Source organism: Netta rufina (genome assembly GCF_964035555.1).
Source record: "Netta rufina genome assembly, chromosome: 2".
In the NCBI taxonomy this organism is placed as follows: domain Eukaryota; kingdom Metazoa; phylum Chordata; class Aves; order Anseriformes; family Anatidae; genus Netta; species Netta rufina.
In genome coordinates this window covers 136269477-136290208 of record NC_140124.1, presented here as the reverse complement: position 1 = coordinate 136290208, position 20732 = coordinate 136269477, and the positions used below count along the sequence as shown (strand labels likewise).

General features: G+C 42.2%; 1 protein-coding gene across 1 annotated transcript in view; it reads left to right on the top strand.

Moving 5' to 3' along the window:
• Positions 1–128: 128 nt before the first annotated feature.
• The window catches only part of NIPAL2 (NIPA like domain containing 2), a gene marked incomplete at both ends in the record, with an annotated part of 45587 nt that continues 24983 nt past the window's right edge, over positions 129–20732 (top strand). The window contains 3 exons of the mRNA XM_084281689.1: positions 129–206; positions 16140–16208; positions 17939–18110. Coding sequence (XP_084137815.1) covers positions 129–206; positions 16140–16208; positions 17939–18110 — 319 coding nt within the window. The remainder of the gene's footprint in view (positions 207–16139; positions 16209–17938; positions 18111–20732) is intronic.

Below are 20732 nucleotides of genomic sequence, written 5' to 3'. Positions count from 1 at the left end.
TGGGTGCAGGGTGACCCACAGGCACAGCCTTACCCACACCAGGAAGCAAGTGCCACGTCCTCACCCTGCTCGCCTCTGCTGCTGGCCACCTGTTCCCGCTGGCGTGACAGGGGGCTGAGGGCAGGGACATGGGCATCCTCCCCGTTTCGGAGCAGAATGTGTTCTTTGAGGGGCCCCTCTCCGGCCCCTGGTACAGCAAGCACAAGGTAAGTGCCCTGCAGCACCAGGAGGAACAAGTGGGCTCAGGGAGAGCAGGGAAATCATTTCAGCTTCTCCCCACAGTCCTCTGAAGAGCCCCTCCCAGCACCCCTTTGCTGCTGGCACCTGCTCCTTCTTCATCCCAGGCCTCCTTAGCTTCCCCCTGCAAACAGCCATGTCCGAGCACTAACAGGGCTGGGAGCTGTGCTGCTCTGTGCTACAGCATTGCTGGTGTCTGCCAGCAGTGTTTCTGTAGTTGTCAGTGCTGACAATGTATTTGGTATTTGGGCGATGGCAAAGCAGAGACTGAAGCGGCCTCCGAGAACTAGCAAGTTGAAGCATCTGCTAACAATAAAAACGAATTGGAGGCTGATTAAACCCTTTACCTCTTCCCTGCTTTTTTGCTTCACAAAGTAGGAGGCATGGCAGGATACTCAACATTCTTGTTCTCTGCAGCACAAGAAGCAAACCACTTTTTTATGATGCAAAGTATTGGCATAAATTGTGCATAAAATGGCTTGCGAGTAACTGCTCTCCTTTCTCTGCGAGCAGCCCAGTAGCAGGTCATAACTCAGGGAGGGTCCCCAAAACCTTCCCCTCTGGACTCTGCATGTGCTACTGGCAGGATATCCAGGTGGCAGGACGCATTTCTCAGCCTCAGAGGAAAGGAAAACTCTGAATTTACTCTGAACTCTGAATAAACTCCTAAGCCCCTGGAGCTGCAGCACTCCTGCCTGATGGCTGATGGAGATGCTTATGGGAACCAGAGCTCTTATGGAGGCAAGAATTGGAGCCAGGGGGTTAGTGAAGGTTTGAGAATTAGGGCCCTGGGTCTGGGAGTGCTTGCAGAGCTGATGGGGAGCCTGGTGACATGGGTCCCTTGTCATTGAAACACCTGCCTGCACATCATGATGGGGTTATAGCTTTGCTTGCAAAACTTCCTAGCCCTGCTCTGCATTTTGGGATGATTGAGTGAGGATTGCTATTTTTAAAGCATGGTAGTTTTCTGATTCTGGTTTTCTGTGCTTCCATTTACTTGCAGAGTTAAGGTTTTGGACTAGGCAAAGGGTAACTACAGGCCATATATTGCTACCAACCTTTATCTTCCCAAGTGTTAGCTTCTTCTCTGCACTCTCATTTTCACATTTTATGTATTTAGATACATCAGAAACCATTTCTTTCCTCCACTCCTAGCAAATGGACTGTCCTGGCTGTGTCTGTGGTTTGAGCCCAGTTTCAGGTTTGCAGGTAGAGGCTCTCTCTGTCCTTTCCCCTGTTCCTGTGGCTGTTTTGTCCACTTGGTTTGGTTTTGAAGAGGAGTTGTTTGTTTTCTGTGCCATGTGGACATCAGGAACATCCATGCGGGCCTAGCAGTTCTAACGCATTAGGGAAGTCCATGGTACTACAGTCAGCCCTACATGATGGCTGTAAACATGCAGCTCCCTGGAAGAAGCTAAAGAGCCTGTGTTCATGTGACTGTGCAGTTTAATGTCTGCTTGTGCTGGCATTACTTTTTATTTATCATCAGGGTTATTCTCCTGTCATATCCCTGATCAAGCCTATTGATCCTAGCTGTTGGCACAAGGTTAGTAGGGGGAATGTGTGGTCATGAGGCAAAGGTTGGAGGTGGGATTTCTCCTTAGCATCAGTATGGGCAATGATTGTCTGATGCTATTCAAGGCTCAGCTCTGACAGCCTTCCCTGCCTCAGCCCGGTATCGTGTGCTGTGAAGCATAGACGTGTTTAATGATGTAGTAAAACCTGATGAAATATGTACTTAGTTACCTGAAGTATTTCCTGACAAACTAATATTACTGTAATATCTCGAGTCTGCTGGAGTAATGAACATAAGAAGCCACCACATGTGGATTTGTTCTGCTTAACATAAAGTGTGTGTAATTGCTTCAGTTTAATCCTTTTTTTATTTCCCTCGGCACTTCTCAAATATTGTTTATTTATTTCCAATACTATTGTTTATGGACAAAAACATTTTGCAAGATTAGTTGAGATTATTAACTACAATATTAATATTGGTTTGAATTTCTGTCAGAGGAGGAGGAAAGAGCTGGGTAGAAACAGTCAATGAAAACTCAGAAGAAATTCTTCCTCCATAACTCAGTATTTCACATGGCTGTTGTGTGTTGTCACTGTGTGTGGTGGTTTAATTACGGAAGCTGAGCCTGAGAGGGAAATTAATTTCATTTCTGTGTCTTTTTCCTCCTTTGCCTGTCTCTTAATAAGCTTGGAGTTATTACTGGCTGCCCAGACACTCACCTCGAGAGTTTGTTTTATTTCATGATTTGTGCTAATAAATCACTTTGGCTCTATCCTTGAGGCTTAAAACGTTGACAGCTCCTTCAGACAGATTGGTGGCCTCCTGTCCCATGACTATATATCACCGTCTGTCGCAGGCTGTCTGTGCAGGTGGCCAGTATGTGCAGCAAGGAAACCCAATCCTTGTGTGCTTGAATCAGCTGGCAGTGGTGCCTACCATCAGGTGCGACAAGAAATCCCAAGGATTAAATGCATCGCTGTGAGGCCTTTCCATGCTGCCTTCTGTCACATACATGAAAGCTAGATTTCATGTAAAGTGCCACAATTAAGGCTTTAGCTCATTCTGTTCAAGGAGGAAATCTTCAGTGTTCAACTCACCCCATGCTGCTGTGGGCTTGATGCAGCCACTCAGTGGCCTCAGCAAGGTGAAAGCATGGTTTGATCCCAAAGGGAGCTGCCACCCTGGAGTTGAAGATTATTTCCTCATTTCCCTTGGCTGAGGAAGCACCCCAGAACCAGTGAGAGCCTCTTCAGCTGGCACTTCCACCAGAGAAAACTGTTGTTAGAGCACGTCCTACAAGCATTCACCAGGATGCTTAAAGCACTTGAACAATGAAATTTCCAGCCGTGGTTTTCCCCTGCAAGAAGCAAACACCACACATTATCAGGCTATTCAAGTTGAAGGCAAATGATGCAAACTCTCCTCTTTTTATTTTCCATTTCAAGTGTTTTGTAGTTGATTTTTTTAATGCCTTTTTCCCAGTCTCTGTAGGATTCCTCATGCTGCAGCCTGGTCCCTGATGGACTGCAGATGTTAACTGTTTCAGGTTAACCGGTGAGCCAGTCCCTGAGCATGAGGGGAGTAGAAACAAACATGCCCTCACCCTGCTTTCTACTGCTGTACTCATCTCTGAAGGCTATGGAGGAAAGATTTCCCCCCACCCCATATTCTAAAACTGTTTGTTGAAAACAAAAGTATCAAAACACTGACTGCATCATCATATGATTCTTTACCCGTCAGGTTTCAGACTTCAGACAGTCCCAGTTTCCTTTAACTTTGTTCGGTCTTTCAAATACACCTCTTTTTTGAATCAATCATAGGGAATCCAAAAGTCAAAACTTATAATTAAAAAACATTGCAACCAGTTGCTGGCAGTGTTCCTGCCACCTGAATAACCCTGAATTCTGCCCTGCCAAAAATCAGCTGTCCCTGCAGAGGTAAAGATCCCAACATGTCTGGTGTGAAATGAGCACGCAGCTTATGAAAGCTGTAGTCTTCAGGTTAAAGCAGGGTCAGATGCAGCATGGGAACTTATTAATTAGTCAAAGATAAGGGGAATAATGACTAGAGAGCTTTACCCTTTGCTTGTCTCCCTTGCACTTGCACCATAGGCACGTTGGTGTGATGGGAAAATAGCCAAAAGACTGGATGTAGCATTCAGTTTTCAGTCAGCATGAGGAGCGACCTGCTTATCTGGCTTCCAGCAGGCACTACTATGGGTCCCAGAAGTGCCTAGTTTGCACTGCTGTGTTTCTGGCAGGCCCCTTCCACCCTGCCAAGGCTGGAAGGAGCCAGGGCCCTGCAGGCAGTTTCCCCCCAAAGCCCAGCATGGCAGTGCTGGGCAGCAGCTTCAACTCCACGTTTTGGGTTTAGGGCAGACAGACCCAAAGTGAATGGCACTGGTGGGAGAGCTCATCCCTCACCTTTTCTGGACACTTTCATCTCTTCAGCATTGCTGGTACAGCTGCTCGAATGGATGCTTCCTAGCCTGACAGCCAACAGGAGATGGTGAGCAAAGCCATGCCTGTTTCCTGGTTCTCACTGGGTTATTTTTCCCAAATCTCAGGCTCTTTTCAATGCTTCCCCTCACATCCCTGTTATGGTGAAATGAGTCTTTGTTTTCTTCTGAGGACGTTGAAGAATATGTGCATTTGTGGTGTTTTTTAATGATTGAGGAGACAGAGTTAAATAGAGGATTCTTAGTTATGCTAATTTGTTTTAGGACATTTGAGAATGGTAATTTGGAATTTTCTAGGCAATAATAACATTAAAAGGCTCATCATTTGTCAGAAAGACAAGTGCAAAGAAACTCGAATCACAAAATTTACATATTCTGCCTAGTGCAGAAATTAGTTTTGCTTTGGACTGCTTCAAAATGGTATTTTACAGAAAGATTTGGGGTATAGTTCAGGCTCTGTTGGATACCCAACTTAGCCCCCAGTTGCAGAGCCTTAAAACAGGCACTGCTCGTTAGCACAGTGATTCAGGGCAGCAGAATCAGATTTACTCTGGAGCCAGCAGAGCAGCGTGAGTGCTCCTCTTCCCCTTGTTAGCACTGAGTAGGAAACACCAGCTATGGGATGAGTCTCAATCCCTATCCTGCTTTGGAGGTGTCTGGCTCAGTGCAGTGCTTTGCTCTGCCCACCCCACCACCAACCTGTAGACTTTTCTGCAAATAATGGACTCAAAGTTAAATTGTCCACAGCTCCTGTGTTGATTTTGATGTCTCACAGCCTTGCCTCAGAGTTGCAAGGTGAAGGAGGGTGAAGGTCTGGCTGCTCGGGCAAACACCAGCCTGCAAGTCAGATTTTGTGAAGGTGCTGTGTGGATCTAAGACATCGCTGCTGCCTGATGGGGTGGTGCTGCTCCCATCTTGAATCTGCTTCTGCTGTTTCACTTGCCTTAGTGCTCATTTGAATCCTTGGTGAGTCAGTTTTTCTGTCTAAATGGACAGGAAAATACTAATTGATTTATTTATTTTTAAAATAAAAGTTCCCCTTTTCATAAAATTTCATGTGTGATAGTATGGGCCCTTACCATTTTGTGATTTAAAGAAGACTTTATTGCTCTTTGAAGCAGAGGTACGATGTTCACCTACCTATGTTATGGTAGTCTGCTCTGGGCATCAAAAAAATAGACATCTGAATCTTACCCTTACATGTCTTCATCAGTCTTCTGGGTCTGATTAACTCCTGTTTGAAAAAAAATCAAAAGAATCCCAGTGACTCAAGTAGAAATTTGACCAAACTCAGAAAAATAAGGCTTTATAAAAATGAGCAAACACCAGAATGTGCTCTTCAGTCATAAGGGAGGTGAGGACCTTTGGCTCACCTAATAACCAAAGGCTGTGATTATTCCATTTGGAGTTTTGCTGATATGTATAAACTGTTTTGTTCATGTTTATAATGTCACCATGAATTGTCCCAGAAGAATGACATTTGTTAATGTGAACAGTTGGGAGATATGCTTTTCATTCTGTGACTAATCTGGACTTTGAAATGTACTGCCAGTGGCTTCAAAAGACAGCCAGTTGGTGTGCGAATCAACGCCAGGCCTGGAGCAGAGATCTTAAGAAATATGGCAGGGATATTTGCAGAGTATGCTCAAAAGTAAATAATCAATATCAAACCAAACAGATGTGTGCTGCTTAAACTGAGGTTATACCAGTGTAACTCCGTTCTTCTCCATGACATTCACGGTTGATTTACGTCATCTAGGCTGGAAGCTTTGGCCTTGTTTGGTGACATGGACTGTTTTGCCCATAATGGGGAAATCAAGAGAGATTGTGGAACCATGATAGACAGAAATCATGGGACTGTTGGAATTTAGCACTTGGAAGAGGCACTCAGTGACTATCCAAGAGAAGGGCTATAATTCTCTCTGTATCCTGTGCTGTGTTCTGTGGAAGCAACCCTGAGATGCAGAGACCTATGGGGTGCTGGCCCACCATGCTGAGTACATCTTCTGAAGGAAAATCCTCCGTGTTTGGAAGGACTGACTCAGAGACAAGAAAATGCTGGCTGCTTGGACGTGGCCACTTCTTGCTGGCTGAGGCAAAGTGGTAACACAGAAGTATATCTCCTCTTGTAGGCAAGTCTAACTTGTTGACATTTAATCTCCTTGAATCAAGTCAGCTGAATGGTAGCTAAAATCTGCAATATAGCTATAGCTGGCATCCTCAATAATGTAACTGTTTTCCTCATCAAAATGAAGTCATTTTGTCAGCAGATATGGATTGCACTTGAAGCCATCAACAGCCAAGATATATGCACTGGAAAGAGGTTCCCATGAAAAATAATCAAATGTGGGATTTGTGTACATAACAGACTTGCACCCAGATAGTTAACTGTCAATTAAAAGCTGCTTTAAGTTTCTGGGGCTCCAGCTTGGGAGTAAACAGATTCTGACTCCATTTACTTTGCTTTATAACTCTAATCTACTCTTTCTTGATCTCTCTGTCTCTCGTACAATTTTCTGCTTTGGACTTGTCATGAGGTTCTTGCATTTAATGACTTCTTATGACTCTTTGCCTTTTTTCTCTCTAATTCAGTGACAATCTGTTGCTCCCTGCAGTGACTAAAGCACCTTGAACATTATCATTCAGTGTCTATGTTATCATGCAGCAATGACTCATCATGTCAAGATGATGGAGAGCAAGGCTTGTAGTGTCTGCAGAAGTTTCAGTCAAATAAAGAATAGCAGCTTTTATCTGACCAGGCCTCTAGCTTCATTTCTTGGCTATAGATCAGAAGCTGCTAGGACAAACTAGAGTATTGTGTGGTTTACAAGAACATAAAGTTAATAGCATCCGATTTAGGAAAAGGGTGCTCAGAACCCTTTCATTATTTTTTGCCTAAAAGGCAATGGACAGATTTTTTCTTCATAGGCCCCATCTCTATATTATGCCCTGTCAAGAAGAAATTGTCATGTTATTATATTCTATGTTAATATTTAAATAGCAGGAAAAAAAAAAAAAACAGCAAGTTGTATATTTGGAGAATCCACATAAGCTGAAAAATACTAACAACTAGGAGAAAATACTTCGAATCTCCTTATTTAAGTGTAAAGGAGAATTCTTTTTATCTCCTTATTTAAGTGCAACAGAGAACATAAAAGGATGATAAAAGTACCTAGAAGGGATTATCCAGCTACACTGACTTCTGTTTTCTGCAACAGAAGGCAACAGTGCAATGCCTGTTTTGATTTCTTGTGAACTAGACACTTGGTCTGTATGCCAGCAACCCATCAGGAACTACGAAATGGTTCCCAATAATTTAAGTTGGGTTACAGTTCAAAGTAAAAGATCAAAATGCACAACTGTAATGTGTCACATGGAAACTGGAGGGAAAAATGAGGCCATTGCCTATATCTCAGGCCCCTGCAAGAAATTTGCGTATGAGATCATTTCTTTAAAAAGTTTATTCATTATCATAATCCCCAGGTTTACATCGTACAGTTTTGACCAGAAGCATCTGTAAATTAAAAGCATCCAGTTGTGTTTGTGTGTGTATGCACCCACATACATGTGTGTGAATATTTTAGTGAGTGCAAGACCTCTTGTTTTTAAATCATCGCTGATAATCCAGCAGTTGTTTATATTTAAATGAAGGATGTTGCTAACCAGAATGTTCTGCCTTCTGGAGTCCAGTCCTGTTTTTTCGCATTACAAGCTATCTGTAAATGATTAACACTCCTTGTGGAAATGAAACAAGGAGAGCCAAGTGCGTGAGGTGCAAGAAGGAAAGCAAGAACCTAATGCGTAGCACCCCTCCTCTGCAGGAACAGCAGACTGGAAGGGCCTTTGGGCTGTCCATTCCCTACTGTATAATCACAGAAGTCTTTTCCCAGATGGATCAAACTTCATTTTAAATGCAGCCAGATCTCTTCTTTTTTCCTCTCCTCACTTGTTACTCAAGTACTCAAGTTACTTCAAGTGTCCTCGTCTCCAGCCCACGTTTACCCCTGACCCACGTGTGACAATGGAGTTCAACAGCTGAGCATGTTCATTCAGGTTGTGACATGGAAAAGACTTTTCTGTGCACATTAACCAACGGGTTAGTTATAGATAACACAGGATTAACTGAGATGGGCTGAAAGACAAGCCTGCCTTCGCTGGAAAGTGGTGCTGGAGAGGTGCATGCTGGAAAAGGTATGCCGTTGCACTGCTCCTCGCAGATTGTAATGGGAGATTTTTATACAAAAGTTCTTTTTCGGGTTTGGTAAATAATGTATTCAGCTGGCTACGTTGCTGTTGAGACTTTGTGTATCTGATTTAAGTGGATTAGAAATAGCTCGTTTGTACTCCAGCAAGTTTTGTACTAAAATAACAGAAGGGAACAAGCTAGGTATGTTTTATTTAGAGGCATGTTTGTGTGTACACACAGAGCGAGTCATCTCTCCAACAGTGTTCTCTGCCTTGTCTTGCAACCTAACATAACGCCTGACAGCATGATTTACTCAGTTGTTTAGATAGGTCTCCTCTGAGCTTGCCAGTCTTTCCGAGTACAGGCAGAGCTAGTTCCATCTTCCAGAGCAGAACCTGGGGTACTCTGCCTCCCCATGAACCTCGTGTCTCCTTGGAACAAGGAGCTGCACCCTCCCTGGCTCTCCATTTAGGTGTCCGGGGAGCAACATGAAGTGGGGAGAGGAGCAGTGCAGCCTCTCAATGTACATGTAAGTCTGGCTATAGTTTCTGGGAATTAATATACCAAGGTTTTTAGTGGTCTGGCTTATACCTTGACTTGTATACCAGAAACTAGACAGGATAAAACTGGAATATCTAGGAAGCCTGTTCTTGGGCAGCAATGGAGGAATATCCCTGAGCCACCTGGCCCTATTGTGGGAGAAGCTGGTCCATCAATGCTTGCTTGCAATCCTTGTCTCTCCTGAGGGACCTGGAAACTGGCAAAAGTTTAACAATCCTTTTCTTGCTTTTCTGGGTATGTAATGTCTATAGTTGCCATGGAGATGTTACGTGATGGTCCTTGAGAAAATCTTTCTATTAAGGTATTACCAGCTATGACTGAAATTTTTAGAGCCTCTATTATACATTCATTGGAGACACTTTTATTTGCAATCTAACAGGCAATATTAAAAACGTGAAATGCTCTCTGATTATGTGGCACAGTATCCTAGGCTACTCATTTGAAGAACAGCGTAAAAATCCATTCTGCGCCTTCCCATTCTCCCATTTATTTCTAATTCTGAGATTTGATTCCTCAGTATAAGAAATTGAAATTTAGGAGATGGTCGATTTGATTGTAACTCTTCAAGAAGGAAAGAAATTACCCCTCATAACGCTTGTAACATTATCGTGGATGGTTATATTTGTATGTAGCCTTAGAGAGCATTGTTGAAAGTGACTTTATTAACTTTTACCAATCATATTCTTCATCTCAGTTTGGTACCATTATGGACATTAATTAATCAGACTGAGGAATATAAATAAGAATACATGAAAATTATTGAAGCACAGAGCTGGACAAAAGGGGCTCACTTCTGCAGTTGCTTTATCCTCTCAAGCTCCCACACCTTTTGATACCCTAACAAGCTTTTCTTCCAGCCTTTGAAGTTTATCTCTTTTCTGGAAAAAGAAATATTCTAAATTCATGAACTAATGAAAGATAGAACCTAGTAAAGGCAAGAGCATTGTAATAGTTGTGAGATAGGAACTTTATTTACTCGTCTGGAATCCAGTGTGGCGACTCATGTAAAACCTACACCAAGTGTCTTGTCTCCACTCAGATTTTCCCTGGCTTAGTTACCAAGTTCTCCTCTCTTCTCTTGTTCTTAACAAAAATGGTGACAAACATTTTAATTCTCTCTTTCCTGTATATTGAACAATGTTCTTTGTCTTTTATGTCACAATGAAGAAACCAAATGTATTTTCATTACATGTTCCAACACTGGTAATTACCCTTTTACTGTTATTTCAGGTCTCCTTCAGTACTTCATATGGGCCTGAACCATGTGAATATATGAATTACACTGTGAAAACCATTGAAACAAGGACCTTATATTCTTTATACATCTGTAAAGCACTGAATACAGCCAGAGCTCTATAAATAATAATAGCTAAATGATAAGCTTCTCCAAATTCCAAAAATATGTTTTTTGTTAAGGATTCTAAATTCCTCTAGCCTCAGATTTAACACAGAAATGGAAGATTAGGAGGCATTTTTCCACAAAGACTATTTTGTTATAGGATCCATTGAAATCTGTTAAAAACCTAATTACTGGAAACCAAATGTAGCATTTGAAGCTATATAGGTCATTACATTTGTTGAGAACACCTTTAGATCACAAATAAATACAGAAATAAAGAAAAAATAGGAGGAATGGTTTAACTAGACTTGGTAAATTAGAAGAGAACATACATTTGAAACTTTTTTCTTTTTCTTTTTTTTTTTTTTTCTTTTTTCTGTTCATCAGTTTAATTTACCAGCAAAGAAAGTTCCCATAAATAATGGCCATATACCTTTTACTCAATGCAAATTCAGTTAATCTTTCTAAGTTTTCATTTCATGGGCCTGGAAACTGCAGTTTAATGTGCATTAGGAAACACAGATGTAATATGGGTAAATTGCATCTCACTGTATAACTGAATCTCCAATGCAGATTTTACTCTGCAAGGGATAAATTTATTAGAATTAGTGCCAAAGATTTAGATTTCAGCCTGGCTTTCATTTATCATAAGTCTCTTGCCTTACTTTGACAATAAAAAGAGACCTTGCATGTAAAGACCCTTTTAAAACACTTCCAGAATGATGTGGAAAGGCGTTAGGATAAATAAGCATCAGGCCCTGCACGAGTGCTCGAAGCAGGGCCGTATGCAGCAATATGCCGTGCTGCCGCTCATTTATTTTGAAGAGCAATGCGTTGCCACTCCAGCTGGCAAATGGGTGCCTTCTGTCTGATTGTTCAGACCTCCCTTCCCCACGCCTGGGCTTGTGCGAGAGCCTCATGCAGCCAGCATGGGGGGTGCCAGGAGACTGCTGGGGGCACCTTGCTTAAGTTTGCCACCTCTCGAACCCCCACAGCAGGCTCCTGTGCAGTCACATCCCGTTACTGTCACCCCTGGCAAACAACGCAGGGTCACCATTTAAAAACCCTCGCTGTGGCTTGTGAATTTTAATCCGCCTTCAGTGTTAAACATTGGCAGGTGGCTTATAAAGAACATAATGCTAATGGGGTATATTTTGGGAGGGTTATTTCAAACCTGGAACAGTGCCTTCCCAGCCTCACAAATAGTTTTTTTTTTTAACGCAAATGAGGCAGTGAGGAGTGGAGACCTAGGAACGGAGGGCCAGGGAAAGGTATTCCTCAAGGCAGCTTTGCCACCAAGGGAAATGCCAGCAGATCCACAGCCTCAGTCCATGATCTGTGTGCTTGGAGGCTGTCTAGAAAGGACCACAAAGCCAGCAAGTGACCTTCATGGCTTGTTCCAAACCTAATTATGGTGAAGGAAATCAAATTTCTCTAGTGATTTTTTACTTTCTGACAAATTTAAGGGCAGGATTTTTCTGGGATGAGCCTCATGCATTTGGAAGCATTGGAAGAATGTGTCAACAGTTTGAAATCTGGGGTACAACAAAGTGGCCTGCAAGTTCAGACTGATGTTTTGGAGATGAAGGGACTTGAGTTTTATGCCAACAGTTTTGAGTATTTCAGTCTTTTTCCTGGAGAAGGTCTTAGCTGAGCGAAGTAGCACCATGGCTCTGGAGTTGTGTATGCAACTGAATTCCTTCAAGGTTTGTCTCAAGACTTGTGTGGGAGAAGCCCTGCAGTGCTTTGGATGATATCACAACTGGATATCACAACTGGAAGCTCTGTGTTCAGAAAGTATCATGTTTATTACTTATAAAACTGGATGTTCCACCAGTCCTCTAGCCTCTAAAGGATGTTGAATAGCAGACACAGCACAAATGATAACGCCTTTTATATGACAAGATAGGAATGGAAGGATTCTGGTGGCCTTCGGGGCAATACAGCAAACATTTTAGTTTGATAGTGTAATCTATCTCCTGTTGTGGGGCATCATCTTTCATTGATGCCCAGTTTTATTATCCTGAGATTTGGTATCCTATTTTTCCTCTCTTGCTTTGAGCACTGCTGTAAATGATAGCTCTCGTGCAGTAGGAAAACCCTGCTAGCTTAAGATGCATTTTGATTTGTGAAATTTACAACCTAGTTTTCTTCTTTCCCAAATTTTTATTCCCTGTTGTTTTCTTTAACACTGACACGTCTGAATACGAATGAACCTGCACAAGAAAGTTTTGCCATGCTATAGCTGCATGGTGTGACTATACTTTCATCTCATCTCCCTGGAGGAATCTATGTGATATTTGACCTCCTTCATGCACCGTACTCTGCTTTTCATCTTTAGGGCTATGTCCAACCCCTGAGTTTGGAAGAACAGCACTATCACCCTGTTAAACAGAGCTCATTAACTAATGACAGTCTGGAGCAGTCAGCGTCATATATATGCCAACAGCAATGCTCAGGTGAACCATGTGGTCAATACAATAAAATGACCTGAGCAGGGAGGGTAAGTTTTGAGCTCAGACTGTGACCATAAATTTACCCTTGATCATACACATGCACTGTTTTTCTCCTGGATCCCTAACCTGGGCTATGGACCAGGACCCTATGTCAGCAAGGCCACAGCAAGGCCAGGTCCCCACAGCTCTGCCCTGCCCAGCCATGGGCCCTGCTGAGCCAGACCCACCTGTGGGCCCAGATCCCGGCCTGGCCTCATCCCATCCCCACCCAGGGAGGTGACCAGTGCCTGGTGTCCCTGACTCGGATGGGATGGGATGGGATGCCCTTCCCTGATCACCCCTGTGGGGAGCCTCTGACACTACTGGCTCCTGGGACATGTCATGGGGAATGCTGAGAGAAATGCTGATCCCAGAACTTCGTAAGGAAGTCCTGAAACTATGGTCACATACGTCTTAGTATTTCCCAGAAAATTAGGAGACTGAGAAGACCTAAATTTTTGAGCTGCTTTCTGTTCCTGACAATTTCTGGAATGTGCAAAAAGAGCAATGACTTTTAGGAGAAGTTTTCTGTTGAGACATGGGGGTGATCATCAGGTGAGATCTTGTGTGTCGAAAAGCAAAGCTCACATACACCTAACAAAGCAAAGCTCTCATGTAGCTAATGAGGCAACCACTGAAGTATGAAAGCAGTCAGTTCTGGAGGGGACACCAGTAATGCTCAGCAGGGGAAAACTTCCTGCTGGAGTCCCTATTCGTGTAGCACACAGAGCCATAAAAGGGACATTTGATTTACAGTTTCTGGAAGTGGATGCTCAGATCGTCATTAGAAGCCATAAGTGGGCTTAATTTTACACTTTTTTTGTTTTTTTTTTTAATTAAAGATTGAACACAGTTTCACCTTCTGCCCACCAGCTGTATCCAGGTTTTACATCAAGAGAAAGGGACATTTATGAGAATTATTATGGGCCATCACAGCCATTCCACAGGGTGCCTTTCACCTGGGTTTTCAGCAACTGCGTTAGGGATGGATATCAGACCACACGTGGGGATGTTGTTTTGCCCATCCATGCAGATCAAGCTTGGAGCCCTCCCTATTTCCACCCATCGTCTTTTTCACTGACAGCTTGGCTCATCCCTTGCTACCATGACTTATGTGTGCCATGCATGGGGACCACTGACTGCCTTTAAGAGTTAGGGCTCCTGTCTAAGGAGATGCAAGGAGGTGCCCAGAGATGCAGCTGTAGGAGCAGGGTTGGCTGCTGAAATGGAAAAAGCCACAGAGAGACCTGGTTCTCTGCTGGGACTTGGGGGGAGATATATTAAAATTACTTATGTGAAAGCAAAAAAATGATGGATTAAATGAGGTGGCAGTTCCTGTTTCTCTGTTCCCTGCCGTCTCCTTTTTCGTAAACCCTTCATGATGAGGTTGACAAGGTCACCTCTCCACCCACTCACAAAACGAACATGTTGTCATTTAAAAAGAATGGGAGCAAGAGAACAATTTTGATTTAACTGCTGTTTTATTGAAATCGTTGTTTGTGCAGGATGATGAGGGGAGCCAAATAATCCCCTTGTGAAGTGGTCAAACTTTGCACAAGGTATAGTAGCACCAGCATCAAAACCCAGGGGAGGAAATTCTGCCCCTCTGCTTCTATGAGTGGGGGCTATCTGGTAGCAGTTCCCCAGTGTGTAAGGAGGCTGCAATGCTGCTCATGTCCCTGTAGTAGTTAGTCCTTGATATCAGTAGAGACATCCATGCCAAGGTGTGCTTAGATGTCTTGTCATGCACTCCACTCTGAGGGGTGTTCCCAGAGCATGGAAAACACAACACACATGAGAGCCCAGGGTGTGCTGCTGCTGGAGCATCCACTGGGGCATACTGGGATCTGGAGAAGTGGATGTAAGATGGGAAGGACCTGTAGTGGCCAAGCACCAGATGGTCTGGGCAAAACTCTGGAGTTAAGCTTGTTATTGAATGCTTCTCACATACAGGTTGTGGCACTGGTGCTATTACTTAGCACAGAGAGTGTGTGAGTGAAGGGAGCTCTCTTGCCTTCCCCTCACTGCATCCTCCTGTTCCTGCCAGTCTCCTCTTGGTGAGACCCAGCAATCTGCCAAACATTTCACCCTGTGTGATTCTGTGGTCTGCTTCTCCTGAATCTGAGCCACTGCAGCTGCATGCAGATGAAGACAGTTGGATTCAGCTGTGCCTCTTAAGATTATCATCCATTTTTAGACCTTTTGTAAGAAGGCTGCTGTTTCTTCACACTTTTGGAGATGCTCTTTCCTCATCTGGGAATTATGTAGTCATACCAATAATCTCCCCTACTGTCATCTTCAAGGCCTTTCTGGACCACATATTTATAAACCTCTATAAATATTGAGGTCAACATTTCTCTGCCTCTGGTAGGCACTGCCTGTTCCTAGGTCCCCAGGGGCCTCACAGAAGAAGAGTCATAACAGCTGAAACTGTGAGCCTGGTTGGATGCTGCTTTACAGCTTGCAAGCAATAGTTGTGCTGGGTTATGTTACCCTGACCTTGTTTGTAAGAGCCCACTGGTAGTACAGTTCTTCTCTACAAGCTAATGGGGCTTCTCATGGCACTAAACCGGTGGCCTCGGATGGGTGAATACGCTTAGGACAACGCACGGAGGTTACAACATTTTGAATGTCAATGGGGAGCTCTTCCTTGTACATGTTATTTAAACTTGCTGAGACAGCGTCTTTCAGTGGCTGCTCTCCAAAATAATGAGTCCCGTTTGAATGTTTTTAATTGCTCAGCTTCATAGAAAGGTTGCAAATCTTACTGAAAATTAGACAGGCTGATTAGAAAAGAATTTGGTGAAATAACACAATACATTAAGGAGACTGTCAGGAGACCTGTGCTTCTAGCTGCGCTGTCAAATAGCGGATATGTTAACACATAAAATAACTGTGTTCTAATATGAACAGTTTGATTGCTGTTGGTTTTCCTTCTGGATTCTGTAATAATTCAGGTCTTCATTTATTTATTTATTAATTTATTGAAAAGAAGAATACATGTGTGTAGTGTTCAGCTGAGACCTGTCTATTTAAGTCTTTTGCAAGACTTGAGGACGTATTCTACCAAAGGCCAGCAATCCACCTCCTGCAGTGGGATGCCCTTTCAGTTTCCAGTTGCTTACTACTTAAGCCCTAGGCAAAATGCACCAGCTTCATTATTCTTATAGCCCACTATGCAGAGAGATTTTTTTATCAGTTTGCTCAGCGCAGCATGAACTCAGTGACCGAAAAGTTCAATAACTTGGTTTTGATTCCATTAAAATGTGCTATCAGAAAACCACTGTTCTATGTTTTTTCTTAAACTACTAAGTATTTTTGTATTTCTTTGTTTTGTGATCTTGCAGACTCAGCTCTTGGGAGTTCTACTTGCTGCAGCTTCAAATTTTTTGATCAGTGTCTCTTTGAGTATACAGGTATGAAATTATTGGTCTTTATTTTCTGTCGTTTACATTTGGCATATAACTTTTTTATAATTTGTTTTTATGCTGAAGTTCAAAACACAAATTCTGTTACATTTAATAAACATTCCCACTCTTTCTTTAACTAGTGTTGTGCAGTAGTTTTCAGTAAGATGATAGCTCTCAGGCTGTTCTTTGCTGTGATTCTCATATGGGAACACAATAAAAATTCATAACTCCTCCTACTCTTCCTTATAATGTGCCATAAGTAAGTACCAGCTGTGACCTACATATAGTCCCACTGGACATCGTGTGAACATGTCTCAGTATGTCCAAATCTAAAGTGGAAGTGACTAAAAAAATCTTGGGGGTAACTTAATGGGGTGATTAATGTAATTAAATGCCCATAAGCATAAACTTGTTTGCTTTTTATTTGTTTATAGAGACACAAAATGCTGGATGTCACTGCAAATCGTTGGTTTGTGGATCAGGGAAGTTTGATTTCATTATGCTCCCCATTTTCCTTCAAGGGCTAAACTTCTTTCTAGTATTTCAACCCCCGAGCATGTTCCACAGCATGAAGTTGCAATAATGTTCTGCTTTGTCTCACTGAGGGAAATGACCGAGACTATGGTATATCACAGACATTACTCTTTGGCCCATATTCTCCAGCATAATTTACAGAGTAGAATGGAAGCCTGAGGACAATGATTTACAACTTCCTTGTGACTCTGCAGTGGCACTTCCAAAATCGTGTATCAGATGGTGGAGTAAAAAATGTATTTTACAGCCATTTATACAATGATAGCTGTGTCATTTGGTTTCCAACTTTTTTTGACTCATTTGTCTGTGCAGAGGGGCTGGTAAGAAATCTGAGAAAGGAAATTATATTCTGCAGAGCTAGTGCAGAACATTGCATCCTTCCCTATAATGACACCTTCCTGATGGTGAATGCCTGGACACTGTTTCAGAAGTCCACCGTGATCAAAGTCAAATTATCCCATTATATACAGGTTCTTTCTGTACAGCCAGAGGGAAAGCAATTGTGACATGCATAAATGATACCTTCTCCATCCAACTAGAAGTGTTGATGAAATACTACTTAAATATATATTAAACCTGTTGACACAGCTTTTTTTCCTTCTGAAAATAATGCCTTACCTGAGCTCTTCTTCCAAGCTCAAACAGGAGATTGTAGCCAAATCCTAAATTCTCCCTTTTGAATTTAAAGATCTCCCTACAACATATGTGGTTAAGTACTGCCTTTTTCATCTTGAAATTGTATTTCTGACTATGATACGTATCAGGGGCAGGAACACCATGGAGTCCAGTCCCCTTCTCCCAGTTTGTTGCCACCATTCTCATTATGGCCCATCTCTTCCCTCTGAGTGTTTCCAGATTCACAGCACAACCTACTGAGCTGTGCTTTGAGAGAAGAACAGAGGCGTGCAGGGATAGCTAGGAAGTATTAGCTAGTATTCACTTAATCTTTTTCAGATTTATTCAGAGGTCTAATTTTTCAGTCATTTCCACCACGGCTGAAAAAGCACACATCTGAAGCAGCATTGAGTTAACACAAAGCCGTCTGTCTGCAACAGCAAGCTGAAAGGCATGTTTAAAAAGAAAACTTTGACGCACCTGGAATTTGAAGTTGACAGCCCCCTTAATTACTCCACTTTTATTATACATAAGAACACAATGGGAGCCTTTCTTTTCATGCCTGTTCCTAATAATTAATTTTCTAGAAATGTGCTCATCTCCGACTAGCTTGCCAAACAGAGCCGAAGCCCTACTACACGAGCAAGCTGTGGTGGTGTGGAATTATCCTCCTGGGGCTTGGAGAGGTGGGCAATTTCACAGCCTACGGATTTGCCCCCATTGCCCTTGTCGCTCCACTAGGATGTGTATCTGTCATAGGTGAGATGGTTTGCCACATTTTGCTTGGGTACATACTTTAATTGAATGCTTATTTGTGACTGGAGGAATAATACCAGGGGAACCACAGCAGGAATGCAAGGGGAAGATGTTAATGTTGTGGTTTGAAAAGAAATGATTCATATAATTACACGAGCTGACAGTTTAATACAAACCCTCTACTTAACTTGGAGACTCTTCTAATATTTTTTCCTCTTCTATGGTTTTGTCTTTGTGGACTTTGTCACTCTGTGCTGTGCTAATCCCTGCCAGTTGAGCTGGCAGAGTGGGACCAAAAGGGACTAGAAATTTCCTGAAATGGTTTAGCTTATTTGTGGACATTATCAAAGTTGTTCATTTGTTCCTTCATGTGCAGATTAATTGACCTTTAGCAGAATTATTCCTATCCTTAGGGCTCATTTGATGCAATCTTACTCTTTACTTCATGATTGTTTGTTTTTTTTTTGTAGTTAAGGTATTTGGGTATTATCTTGGGTATGAGATGTCTTGATTCTTTGATAAAGAAATGTACGTTTTAAAAGATGTTATCATGTCGTGCTAATGCAGAGCAGAGTAGACACGGCAATATATAGAGTGTATGAAAACTGGAATACAAGGTGCAGCTGTATCCCTTGGTCAAGTCGCTTCACATCCACAGCTGAAACATCCAGGGTTGAGATATCACAACAGCTCCGCACACGCTGGAGCTCATTTGCTTGCTATTGACAAGTGATAACATTTCATGGTCTGTGTCTAGCTACCAGTTTCAGGCTTGGAAGCAACACTGTGGTGAGCGATTCTGCATGGGGAGGTAGAAAAGATGAATTATCTTCCCTGTGGACTGTCTGGCTGTATTGGAAGGAGGCAGCCAAACATATGTGGGTGCAATTTAGCAATAAAGTAGTGGGGGAAGGAAACTGCAGGCAATTTACTGTAACCTTTAATGTTAAACTATTGCAGAATTTTGCAGAATGAGATATAAAACTGCTGTAGTTCACCATTGTAGGAAAGATTTCTCAAGGAAAGGAATGAGATATTACCTGAGATGAAAATGTAAATTAACATGACATATCCCAGTGTGATTTTGGTGGCAGTAGTTTTATCTTTAACAATTGTAGACATTTCCAGATGTTTCTGAACATAAGGGGACTTGATCTAATTTGTTGCCCAAATTGAGGAAAATGCAAATGTATATACATCTAGCAGGAAGAAATGAAAAGCATTGGGAAGTCAAAAAATTACGTTGGTTATTAAGGTACTACAAAGAAAAGGTCATATTTAAGATGATTTTTATCTGGGCAGATTCCTTCTTCCTTACCTTTGCAATATGTGAAGGAACATTGCATATGTTTCCTTCATTCTCCATTTCTCCTTACTTACAACAAGTATCAAGAAGCCATTTTCCTTACTGTTATATTTTATCAAAACTCTCACCCAATTTTTTTTTTTTTTTTTTTTAAACTGACCCCATAATGCTTATCCTGGAAGACCCCAGAAAGCACTTCAATATCTTATTTTCCATTCCCACATATCAATTGTCAGTTTCCCTTTCATAGCCCAAACAAGAGATATCTAAAATTGTATTTAGTCTAGCAAACATTCCCTTAAGGAAGGAAAAGTAAAAATGATGTAGACAGCCAATTACAACAATAACTTCCCAGTAACACTTCCTACCCCCTAGATACTTCCCAGTCTTCTAAAATTAGAGCTAGAGAGAAAGAGAACACATCCTTTTAATTTTAATGGTTCGCCATTTAGGACAATGACAAACTGACCAAGACACTTGCAGTTCATCTGCTAACAACTGTGCAGAGGATGGTTTGGCAGCAGGTCTTCCAGTTTCAAACATCACAAAATATTTTTTCATTAAGCTGTGACATCTTTTAGGTGGGGGACAGTGGACTTTGCACAGTCTAGTTGGCTGCTCTTTTGAGGTATTGTTGAATGTGCAACTTTTCATAAGTTATTTTTCAAAATGAAGAAATTAAGCACTTGTTAACAGTCTCCAAATTTGTGTTTGAACCTTGAGTCTGCCCTTCTTATAAACACTTTTTTTTTCTGAGTTTGGTGTCAGCACATCTCAGATGGTTAGAGCTGGCTCCATCGCTGATGTTGGGTACTCAGTACCTGTGGCCATGCAGAGGGGAGGTGTGCTTTGTGTTATGCCCAGTCATCAAGGGGACTCTCTGAAGCTCTTTGTGACTCTGGGTCTGCATGGAAAGTTTTCTTTGCTTGGAAACCAGGGTGTGGGGAGAGGATAAGGCACACTACAGTCTCTCCAAAACAGATTTGGGCTGTACCCATCATGTATCTCCAGACCTCTGAAATCGGAAGCATCCTGGGTCTTAAAATAGATGGAGCCAACATCTATTATGCTCTGCTACCACATTTAACTGCATCCAACTGAATTTTGTGTTTAATCCGGTATCAATTAAATAGTGAAAAGTTTTTGCTTTGTCCTATTGAGCTGGGTGCTTCTGATGGATGCTTTAGAAAGAATCCATCACCACAGACCATGAGTTGGCATGACACCAGCAGATTTTTCTTTTTTCTTAGAATTAAGCTACAAAGACTATATTTTTCTTCTTACACAGTGGAAGTATTTCTGTGTGTGGTTGCAATGAT